Source organism: Aricia agestis, chromosome 1 (genome assembly GCF_905147365.1).
Source record: "Aricia agestis chromosome 1, ilAriAges1.1, whole genome shotgun sequence".
NCBI classification, from domain to species: Eukaryota; Metazoa; Arthropoda; class Insecta; order Lepidoptera; family Lycaenidae; genus Aricia; species Aricia agestis.
The window spans coordinates 7032838-7045302 of record NC_056406.1 but is presented as its reverse complement, the minus strand read 5'-3'; the positions used below and the strand labels follow the sequence as shown (position 1 = coordinate 7045302).

At 35.1% G+C, this 12465-nt stretch overlaps 1 protein-coding gene across 1 annotated transcript in view; it reads left to right on the top strand.

Annotated features, from left to right (window-relative positions):
• The first annotated feature begins 767 nt into the window (after positions 1-767).
• The window catches only part of LOC121729174 (facilitated trehalose transporter Tret1-like), a 37028-nt gene continuing 25330 nt past the window's right edge, over positions 768-12465 (top strand). Inside the window, exon 1 of the mRNA XM_042117610.1 lies at positions 768-983. Coding sequence (XP_041973544.1) covers positions 911-983 — 73 coding nt within the window. The 5' untranslated portion in view covers positions 768-910. The remainder of the gene's footprint in view (positions 984-12465) is intronic.

Here is a 12465-nt window from a genome sequence, read left to right as displayed (position 1 = left end):
CAGGCTGTATCTCAAGCTATAGCTAGACTTCTGAAATTTTCAGATTATGTAGGTACGTCTATTGCTGTTATACAACAAATACTAAAAATAAAATAAAGTTAATATTTAAGGGGATTATTAATCCCATACAAGGAACGTGATTTTTTTGGCCTTTTTTGCTCGTAATCAATAATGGCAACAGCTAGGCACTTAAAATTTTCACGAAATCCTCAATAACTATATTTGTACTTTAATCATTAATAATAAAATAAATATTTAAGGGGTCCCCCATACAAAATAGACAATTTTTTCACTCTATACCGGTACGGAACTCTTCGTGCGCGAATCCGACTCGCAATTGGCCGATTATTATTATTTAATAAATTTATTGGAAAAGTAGGGATACAAATAAATATTTCACCTATTACCATTTTTCCTTTATTGTAACAGAAATTTATCATTTGTAAAATTTTCTCCCTAGCTATTACCGTTTATTTTATATATTAGCTTGAGATACAGTCTGGAGACAGACGGACACACATTGAAGTCTTAGTAATAGGGTCCCGTTTTATCCCTTTGGCTACGGAACCTTAAAAACGAAGGTCAGATGCCGATCCCCTTGTACCAAAAAGTTTCTTCCTGAAACGTCGAAACAGAAAGAACATAATCCTCGCCTTCCAGAGTTCTCGCCGCAACGTCAACTTCCGATTGAGTAAAAAATAATCAACCGTTTATTTGTTCATTGTACGCGTTTAATTTGTTTTTGTAGCCGATTGTTAGGGTAGACCGCCGTAATGAGCACCGAGCGCTGATAAACGAATAATTTTTTAGCCACTGTAGATCGTAACACTTCGAGTTAGTGTGAGAAAAGCGGCAGTCGTGTTTGGTTGAATATGATTCGTACGAAGTTTTATCAGTGACTATTTTAAAAATGAATTTTTTAATTTCGAAACTCATGTGGAAAAATGGGACGAGGATCAATCAGTACATGTTCGCAATTCTAAGTGAGTCCTTTGCATAATTTTTGTATTAAACGCTATTTTACTAACGTCTAAATTCGTTTATGTTGTATTATAAATTTATTTATAGTGTTATTGTTAAATATCAGTTAGACTTTTGTTACCAGTTTAAAGCTATTATTAGTTTTAAATTTAAATTTGTTTACATCTTTAAAATATTCTGATTAGAATATCTTGAGCGGAAGAGAAAACACTGGCTGAATTTCAACTTTCTTCTATAAATTTAAAAAAGTTTGTATTCTTTTTTATTTAGCTTTTGAATGATTCTTATTATGAAATGCAAACGAGTAAATGGCATGTTTACTTTCTTAATATTTCAAAAGTGTTTTGAAACATATTTTGTAGCCTTGATGAATTAAATAAGTACTAAGTAAATTAATATACTTTACGATACTAAAATACCTAAATTTGTCGCTAGATTGTGTATTATACTTTTGTACTATCCATAGTCCATGCTCCAAAACTATGTACTTACCAGTAAAGTTCCTCTTCATATTTTATTAAGTCAGTAGTAGGTAAGGTACCTTTAAACAACATTTAAGGTTGCGATAGTTAAGGGTGAAATAAGCCTGATGGTAATTTCTTTCTTAAAACCTGAAAATTTTAAATTGTGAGTATTCCACAACCACTTTATTAAAAATGTTAAACTGGGTATAGGGTCCTGCCGTGTACTACTAACACTGGAGATGAAAGTGGTGCTGATGATAAATCCATGGATTACTACCAGTTTTACTTACTCTCAGTTCCGACATTCACGTCGGCTTAAAATATCTCATAAACCGCTAAGGCCTCCCAAAGGCCGTCTGTGGCATCGTTCGCGAACTATTAATAATATTATAATATTTATGAATCCTTGTGCATAAACCAATGAATAAAACATAAAATATTGCTAATAAAAAACCGTTATCAGTTCCACTTTCAAAATGTTAAATTATTGCAGAAATCGTCGACGAGTTTGTGCGACTGTTCGCATATTATAAAAAACCCCCGGGCCGCATTTTTTATAATTTATAAATAAACTATAAAAATATTCTAAATGCCAAAGGTTTTTGGCACATGATGCGGTCAAATTTTTACATTATTACCATCCTTATCAAATTAAGGCGAAGCCAAAACTTCGGAAGTATAATATCTCTCTTGATTTTATCTAATACTAGACGTTCGCGGCTTCGCCCACGTAAATTAGATATTTCAAAGACAACTTAGTCCACAAAAAATAGCATATGATCCTTCACGTGCTCTACTTCTTATCTGTGCCAAATAACAGAAAAATTGCTCCAGTAGTTCGTGAGATAAGCCTTTTCAAATAATTTCCTCCGTTTTTTCAACATTTTCCTCTACTTCTTCGCTCCTATTAGTCGTAGAATAATAAAATATAGCCTGTGGCCTTCCTCGATAAATAGGCTATCTAACACTGAAATATTTTTTCAAATCGGACCAGTAGTTCCTGAGATTAGCGCGTTCAAACAAACAAACAAACAAACAAAATAAGAAACTCTTCCGCTTTATACTATTAGTATAGATAAGTATATTAGTATTAGTATATTAGTATAGACTTGATAATAATATGTACTTATCTTTACTACTACAGCTACAACAATTTATAACAACATTCAATTTAATTAGGTACATAGGATATAGGATAAAAGGTACACCATAAAACACACTAACTAATAATACAACAATTACTGATTTTATTTTAAAATTATGCGAAGATGAGATTAGTGGCCTGTAAAAGTTATCAAGCCTTATAGCTCAGTCAACAAAGTAGTTGTATAATGCGTGAGCGGGAACCTAAGCAATTTCTGCAGAAAAGCGGGAACCTAAGCAATTTCTGAAGAAAAATATTCAGGGTGGTTAAGGACAAAACATACTAAAAGTCCTGACGTCTAGGAGGTGAGCCGGAGGGAGGGGAGGGCGACAAAGGTCTATTTTTTTTTCGCAAATAACTAAAAAAATATGCGTTGTAGCAAAAAATATTCTATGACGACATTAAAGCTTATTAAATTAGATTCTGTACAGTTTTTCCAAATTCTCATCCGTTTTCGAACTACTTACCAGCATCTGAGTCTTTACTGAGAACAATATTTTGTCGCTGCAAACAGAATTAGAAAGGAATACCTACATATTGAAAATAAAGTTTTTTTTAATTTTTACTTTTCCTGAGCGATTGGTTCGAAAACGGATGAGAATTTGGAAAAAGTGTATAGAATCTAATTTATAGAGAATTTAATAAGCTTTAATGTCGTCATAGAATATTTTTTGCTACAACACATAGTTTTTTAGTTATTGACAAAAAACCAAAAAAATGACCTTTGTCGCCCTCCCCTCCCTCCGGCTCACCTCCTAGACGTCAGGACTTTAATTAGTATGTTTTGTCCCTGATCACCCTGAATAAGTTCCAGCAAAAATCGCTTAGGTTCCCGCTCACGCACTGTATACCCTCTTTTGAGTCATTCGTTAACCGGACTATTACGTTACCCAAGGTTTTACTCTACACACCCTTAATAATTTTCATACGTGGCTTAGCAATACAAGTGGTAGGTGCTAGGTATTAAATTAAATCCATACTAATTAGGGCGAGCGTAGCGAGCCCTATTATATTAAGTATATCCCACAACGAGCACTTTTGTGGTACACTTTACGGAAAAACTATCACGCCTATCGATTTGTGCTTTAACATAGTAATCTATATCTATACTATCTATATCTATACTAATATTATAAATGTGAAAGTATCTCTGTCTGTCTGTCTGTCTGTATGTCTCGCTTTCACGCCAAAACTACTGAACCGATTGTAATGAAATTTTGTACACAGATAGTCTAAAGCCTGGGAAAGGACATAGGCTACTTTTTAACTGGAAAAAAGGGTTGTAAGGGGGTGAAAATGCGTAAATTTGTTCAAACTAAGTTAGTTCAAAAAATTCAAAATAGATGGCGCCGTGCGTCTCCTACATCGCGCTAACGCTTGCCCAAAAGTCTTTCTATAAGAGGTGGTATTATCTTACGTTCCATTTTTTTTCGATTGTTATTTCTTTTTTACGTTATTTAATAAATCAGTACTTTATCTATGCAGTGACGTAACCTTAAACCTATCAATGATAAATAGTTTATGGGTAAAGTTGTGTAATTGGGGGGCTAAATAAGCTTAACGGCAACAGCTAGTTTTTATTTATATGTAGATGTGTTATCATCGGTCAGACAAGGTTTGGTTACTATTAAAATATTAAAAAAACTGCGTCAAAAATCATTACACAGAAAAACGATGCGAGCCCTCACAAAAATCGGTCGGATCGATCTAAGTATTTTTTGTATAATCTAGCCAAATTTGTTTTCTGGATGTTTGAACAGAGCGGAAAATCTGGCCATTTTTTTGAGTTTTTGAACGTTCATATCTTTTTAATAATTACATTATGAAAAAAAAGAAACATAGGGACATGCTAATAGTGGCCATAGATATTCGGGAAAAAAATTATAACTTTACCAGCATTATCCAGGGAGGAAACAGGGGACAACGTTTGTATGGAAAAACGGTTCTAGTGTGTCCTCTTGAATCACTGAACCGATATGGACGAAATTTGGTATGGGAATACTTCAAGTCCCGGGAAAGGACATAGGATACCTTTGTCCCGGAAACATGTGCGGTTCCCGCGTAATAAACGATGTACTTAAGATTTAGTGAACCATTTTCACGGATTATTCAGTGGAATTTAACTTAAACTTCATAATTCATATAACAATTTTTAGGGTTCCGTAAGTACCCAAAGGGTAAAAACGAGACCCTATTACTGAGACGTCAATGTCTATCCGTCTGTCTCCAGGCTGTAACACAAGAACCACTATAGCATAGACTTGAAATTTTCACAGATTGCGTATTTCTGTTGCTAGTATAACAACACAATATACTTACTAAAAATTGGCCAAGTACGGGTCGTACTGTTAGGGTTGATTTAGACCGCAACGCGACGCTTAGATGTATTTCTAAATTTATGAGGATTTGACAGATAAGCAAGACGTCTCACGCAAATGAAATCTGTCAAATCCATACAAATTTATGCCGCGCCGCGCCTCCCATCGCCTCGTCACGTTGCGGTCTGAATTGACCCTTATAGAGCAAAAATAGGCAAAAATTTTAGTTATTTATATATATATATATATAGCTAGACTTCTGATTTTTTACAGATTGTGTGTTTCTGCTGACGCTATAACAAGTAACTACTCGAAACAAAATATGATTATTTAATATTTATTATTGGAAACAAATATAATGACCACCAAAAAATGCACTGATACCCTAAACTTGTTTACCAAAAAATTAAAAGTCTAAAATTTCAATACTACCAGCTATTTTAGTCATGACAACACTTCAAATTGTAATCGAACACCAAATATAGTAAATGACCACCAAATATAGTAAATGATCACCAAATATTGTAAATGATCACTAAATATAGTAAATGATCACCAAATATAGTAAATGATCACCAAATATAGTAAATGATCACTAAATATAGTAAATGATCACTAAATTTAGTAAATGATTACCAAATCCTTGTGAGCAAACCAATGCGATATTTTTGTCCAAATAAATAACTACGATTGACAAAACATGTAAGCATATTATTATTAACAAAATAGTCGGCCAAGTGTGAGTCAGACATGGAGGGTTCCGTACCGTTATAGAACAAAATTAGACCTAAAATTGTGTTTTTGTATGGGAGCCCCTTTTAAATTATTTTATTATTATTATTGTTACCTAATTATTGAAGTTAACATAATATAATCAAGGCCTTTTCAAAAATATCAACGTGCCTACCGGTTGCCATTATTGATATCGAGCAAAAAAGGCCAAAAAAATAACGGACATATGGGAGCCCTCCTTAAATAATTATTTTATTTTGTTTTAGTACTGGTTGTTATAGCGGCAACAGATATACACAATCTGTGAAATTTTTAGAAGTCTAGCTGGCCTGTTCCTGAGATACAGCCTAGGCCCTAGAGAAAGACAGACGGATGGACAGACATCGAAGTCTCAGTAATAGAGTCCCGTTTTTAGGGTTCTGTACCCAAAGGGTACAAACGGGACTCTTTTACTAAGACTTTGATGTCTGTCTGTCCGTCTATCTGTCTTTTCTTTAACACGTTCGCTGCGTTATAAGGCTTAAAGGCCCGATGCATGTACTCGCGCTCTGTGCGGAGGCGAGAAACGGCCAACTTCCCCTGGTGCGGGGGCTGTATAATGAGTATTTTTGTATGTTAAAAGGAGACAAGTATAGGTTTGAGTTTAGGACTTTAAGGGCTACTCGATAAAGCATTAAAATCGTGCTAAGGTCTTTCGACCTGATAACGCACTGATTGATATTTAATTCCATTCCTTTCGGGTAACGGGCCGAAAGGCCCGTCAGAGAACACAGGGTCATTCCACCCCTTCCCGCACTGGTTTAGGTAATTGAATTGTTTACTTCATTTTAGTGTTGTGACGTAATTAGCGGAAGCGGTACGATAGTGCATTTACACAGTCGTTTGTTTACGTTTTGAGATTTTGTTATAGGTGTTAAATCATTAATAATGCCTAGGCCAAATAAACACTGTAGAAAAATGCTTGAATAATCGTTTCAGCAAGGATGAAATCGTGAAAGTGAACGTTCTGATATAGATTATTAAAAAAATTACATGATAAATAATAAGTCACAACCAAATCCGTACTGGCCTGTTATTTTTTCAAAGTAAAAAATATCTTATTGTTTCTTCAATAAATTATATTAAAAATAATATGTCGATAACATTATTTCCCATCACTAAATCTCCCTTAAATAAACCTATAATTCAGTGCGGTATCGGGTTATAAGACCTTACATATATTTTTGCATGTATCTCTCAAGTAAATAGTAGGAATCCAGGGCGAAGCCTGCACCATAAACACTAACTCTTCTACAATATCGATATTGATTAGTGGATTTTCAAAATTTTCAGTATTCGCATAGTTACAGTCATTTATATTGGTCGATACCTTACCAGGCCAATAAGCCCAATACCGCAGCGGCGGAGAGTTTAAGTATAAGGCTAATCGGCCCGTTAACGCACCATATAAAATACCTTCCCTTTTAATCCCGCAGCGAAGGTGTTAATAGGATATTTGCTAAATAAAAATATATTTGGTTAAAATTTTACATTCAAATGCTAACGTATAATGTTGGTGATCGTTTACTACTTTTGGTTTAAGAAACAATGATTTATTTGGAGTCATTTTGCATAAATAGGATAGCGAGATAATAAATCTTTGGTGATTATTTTACATTAAAATGCTAGTATAATGTTGTGGATCATTAACTAATTTTGGTGATCATTTTACTTTAAAATGCTAGTATAATGTTGGTGATCATTTACTAATTTTGATGATCATTTACTTATTTTGGTGATCATTTACTTTTTTTGGTTTTAAGATGTTAAATATTTGGTTATCATTTTACATTAAAATGGTGGTCTGTATTTTGGTGATCCTTTAGGTACTATTTTTGTCTGTGAAATGTTACTATTTCTGGTGATCAGTTAATTATAAGACATTATTATTTAAGGGAGGCTCCCATGCTAAAAACATGATTTTTTGCCATTTTTGCTCGATATCAATAGTGGGACAGATAGGCACTTAAAATATTCAAAAAAAATATCAATTATATTTAAGCTTTAATAATTAATTATAAAATTATAATAAAATAAATATTTACGGGCGGCTCCCATACAAACAATTTCTGGCCTATTTTTACTCTATAATAGTACGGAACCCTTCGTGCGCGAGTCCAACTCGCACTTGTCCTATTTAATATTAATCTAAAGAAAAAATCGTCCAAGCTCTAAAAAATCTATAACCACGATTGATAAGATTGTCACTTCTCCCTATAACAATCGTTAAAAAAATATTCAAATGGTTTAAAGTACATATACAATAACACATTATGATAGAAATCTAAACACTAAAATACTATCTAAAATATACAGATATATTATATATACAAACTTTAAATATAAAACTATAAAAAGAAAAACTTGCCCAAGTCGTCCCCATCTGGCAGAGTGCCCAGCAAGCTGACAGCATTGCCACGTTGGATGGCAATTGCTATCCGCTGTGCCAGGTAGCTCCCAGCTCTGGGATCTCGGGTGGCTTCAACAAGCTTCTTAGATATTCCTCTAAAAAGCTTATGTGCCCCCGGACCCATGCGCCTAGAGTTTCCACCCTAAACGGTTCAGATATAAGATCTCCGCTGAGGTTCTCATATTTGCGCCGCTTGAGGTTCTCTGCTTGGTTTGCGGCTGCGCCCGCACAGCTCGAGGTGCTCTGAATATGGTACGAGGCGAGTGTGTCGACACAAGTAGCGTCCCACACAAGGGCCCGACCCACATTCCAGGGCACCAGGGTCATTCCATCGGGTAGAGACGATGGCAAGAGTGCCATCGTCGCGCGCCAAACCGGAGGGCTCCAGTATCGCTGGCACGCCGGCAGTGACAAGAGCCCGACGAATGAGGTCATTCAGGTTGTGATGCCGTGAAAAGCGTCCGGCACTTCGCGAGCAGCACAACACACTGATGGGGGACGACATGGGGGACACCAAGACGCAGGGCAGTGGCAAGACGGAATGTATTACGGTCCAGCAATGTTCCTGTGTTTTTAGATGGCAGTGCCTGCAGCCAATCTCCCGACTCCCACCTCTCCACGGCCAAAAGTTGAGCCCGTTCTACGGTGCTGGTAGACGTGTTAAACAGTTTATTACGCACCAGTTCGCAGATGGGCTCGTCCCAGAGCCTTTGGGAAGATGTGTTCTTGGGAACCCCGCTGCCGGCACTAGCAATATCCCAGGCATCCTTGGCCTCGTCCGCAAAGGGAATGACGAATGGGCAAGATGAGGGCTCTAAAATTTTGGCTATTACTGCGCGATTTGCGTGGACCGAGGACAAGAACGCCGGTAAAGCTGTGTCCGATGTTTTTCGTATTCCCAGGCCATCGAACCTTACTGGTAGTGTAGCTTGGGTCCAGGAACGTTCATCAAATTTTATGTTTAAAATTGTGGAAAGCGTATGCTTTAGGGTGTCATCTAAGCTATGGAGAAGTTCTGGGAACTGACAACACCGCAAAGCATACGTAAATTTTGGAACGAATAAACAATATCGAATCAGAGTAAGTGCCACGTGACTGTTAATTTGGAGAAGACGATCTAAACTTTCACTAAAATTCCGTGTTTTTTCATTTATATAGTCCGGAAAAGAATCGGCTAGAACAGGTGAACCCAAGAGGAAAAGTGCACTCTTCTCAATCACTGATAATTCTGGGGCGACGGCCTTGAAACTGGATATTATCTCATCTCTACCTATCCCCACAATCATCAGGGACAAAAAGTTCACATTTCCCCAGGTTCAAATCTAGGCCCATATCAGAGTCTGAAAATCCGAAAGAACTGTAGATGCGTCGCTGGCTGGTCGATGGTTTAAATATATTCAAATAGGTAACTCGCGGACTAGGAATTTTCCACTAAAGGACAAGTTTAATGTCTTCACAACTTTTTGTAACGTTATTGTTTTGTCCGACAGCAAATAGATAAATTAATATATTCAGAGAAATAGATGGACTACGTGTTTTGTAGAGTTACTAGATGATCACCGTCATGACGCCCGCAGCTCCGTTGTGCCAAAAGTTCATCGAGCGGGAACACGATAAAAATTATCCTATGTGATATGTCCTTTCTCGGGACTCAAAGTATCTCCACACCAAATTTTAGTAAAATCTGTTCAGTGGTTTGAGCGTGAAGAGAAGAGGTAACGGACAAGCAGACAGTAAGACTTTCACATTTAAATTTTATTACAATATATAGATATAGATTTATACTATGTATCTATTAGTAATTACTAAATAGTATACATGTCAAAACCCAGCCCATTGTAGGTCAATTACTGCCTATGACTTATGATTCAATTTCTCTGATAGTAAATAGCTTAGCAGTTAGTTGTAGGTTTCATTAAAATAATACAGCAATATTAATTATGAATCTAACTGATAACATAACATTTTACTGATCTGATGTTTCATCGACGAGAGAGAAAGAGATAACTGATAAGTATTGAAAGATATTATCATTTTATACGTTTTCTGTACCAAGCTAATTTGATATCTTCAAAGTATTTTATAATTTTAATATATTTTAAGTTAATTATCATTAGTCTTCACAACAGATTAATTTCAATTTCGCAACCGTTTCTACGTAAAGTTAGAAAACGTCCGACAAACTTTATATAACGTTTAGACAATTATTTGTATATTTTATCTTTAGAAAATTACTTGTAGATTGATTATGAGGAAAAACAATATTACTACGGGTGATAAGTGACCATAAATAATATAATGAATAATTTAAAACGTGAAAATCTAAGAGAGTATAATAATGACGATCGGAGACCCTTAAATGGTAAACAAATTAAAAATATTGACGTCAGCACAAAATACCACCTGTAAACAATTAACAAAATAATCATATGGATTATTTTGGTCAATTTTTTTTAACTTTGTATTATTTATTATTATTTACTTATTACTTACTTTAAGGTAGCTCTCAGATCAATTTAATGATAACTTTAATTAAATTAATGTTTTGACATAAACTTATCACATTTTCAGTCAAAGTCTTAATGATTAAAATATGTCTCTAGTGCGGCTGTTTATCTTTAAAACTTTGCATAAAAATTTCGTTAATTAGACATGTAGCAAAAGAGTAATAGGTCCCACTTACAAAGTAAAATCTACTGACTGCCAAAATTAATAGAAGCTTTCCAAAAAGGAAACAAATGTCTGAACAAGAGTATTAGGTATCATTAAGCATTTGATACTTAACTGCTAATATGTAACCAAATGCTTATGAAAATCATCTTGCTTCTAAAACTCGATGTCTAAACTTTCGATGATAATAATAGGTAGGTATACGAAAAGCTCTAGCACAGTACTGCAAAAACTCCAAGTTAATTATCATCACTGTTATAATTTTAAGTAATATTCCATAGTTGGTTTCATCCTGGATTGGACTATTGTCCTGATAATATAATTAGATAAATAAAATGGATATAATATTTTCTGTTATCGGTAATGTGCGTAAACCAGTTAGACTGCAGATTAACAAGGTATTCTGCAGATTACCTGGGTGAGTCAGTTATTTTATTCTCTTCTATTCTCATTAAATGACATAAAACAGGTTCTTGTTTGAATAAAACATGTTATTTAGCTGTATAGAGAATTATTGAATATAATTTTTTAGACATGAACAAAGGAATTAATTATTAAATTTTAAGTAAAATGTTAATCTACTAATAAAGTAATAACAGATCGTCGTAAAAAACAATCATTATAGCAACATTAAGCTTAAGTCAAAGTTAATAGGATTTTAACGAAGGAAGAGAATGCAACTATATAGGTATCAAGGAATCTGCAGATTACTTAGGTAATGCGCACGTTAACGTATTTTGCATTCTAACGGTAACATATCTACTATTCACAACCAAAGGAGGAAACTTTTCGAAAAGAGTATGGTACGATTTCAACGCGCGCGCGGCGCGCTTTGCTTCTGGTTCAGTCAAATAAACATTTTGTGGCTGATCTGCCACGCCTGCCTAGACATGTCACTCATAACCATAGACTTAATATATACTGTAGCATTATAGGTTTATGCTCATAACATAATAATTATTAGGATAAGATGTAAGTATCAAATGTTAAAGACGCAATAAAAATGATTTATCCATAAATATATATTATAACTCAAAGGTGACTGACTGACTGACATAGTGATCTATCAATGCAGAGCCCAAACAACTGGATGGATGAGGCTGAAATTTTGCATCCATCACTGACCTCCATTATACAAGTACGCTGGACTTATGATGCCCACCTGCTTTTGGTGCCTATTTGAAGTGGAATCAGCGCCCCCAATGCGGGGCAAGAGAACTAAAACTGACGTAACTTGCAAATGGCCGCTTAATCGTTATTGGTTGTCATTACTAGTATTAGTTCCAAGTACTCTCACTACTGCTATCAGCGCCCATATGGCGACTTTCAAACGTCATTTTTACGTCAGATTTAGTTCTCTTCCCCCGCATTAGGGGCGCTGATTCCGCTTCAAATAGGCACGAAAAATAGCTGTCATTTCAAAGGGTCAATCATAAGTCCAGCGTACTTGTATAATGGAGGTCAGTGGCATGCATGTAGATGTTATGACGTAGACATCCGCTAAGAAATGATTCTGATCCATTCCACCCCTAAGGGGATAAAATAGGAGATGAAAGATTGTATATATATTATTATAATAATACATTAAACCTACTTCTTAAAGCGAGCGAAGCCGCGGGCAAAAGCTAGTTAACAATTTAAACTATGTTACATGATTGAATTTAACACACGTTGTAAAAGTTAACTACTTAATCTAGAGCAAAATAC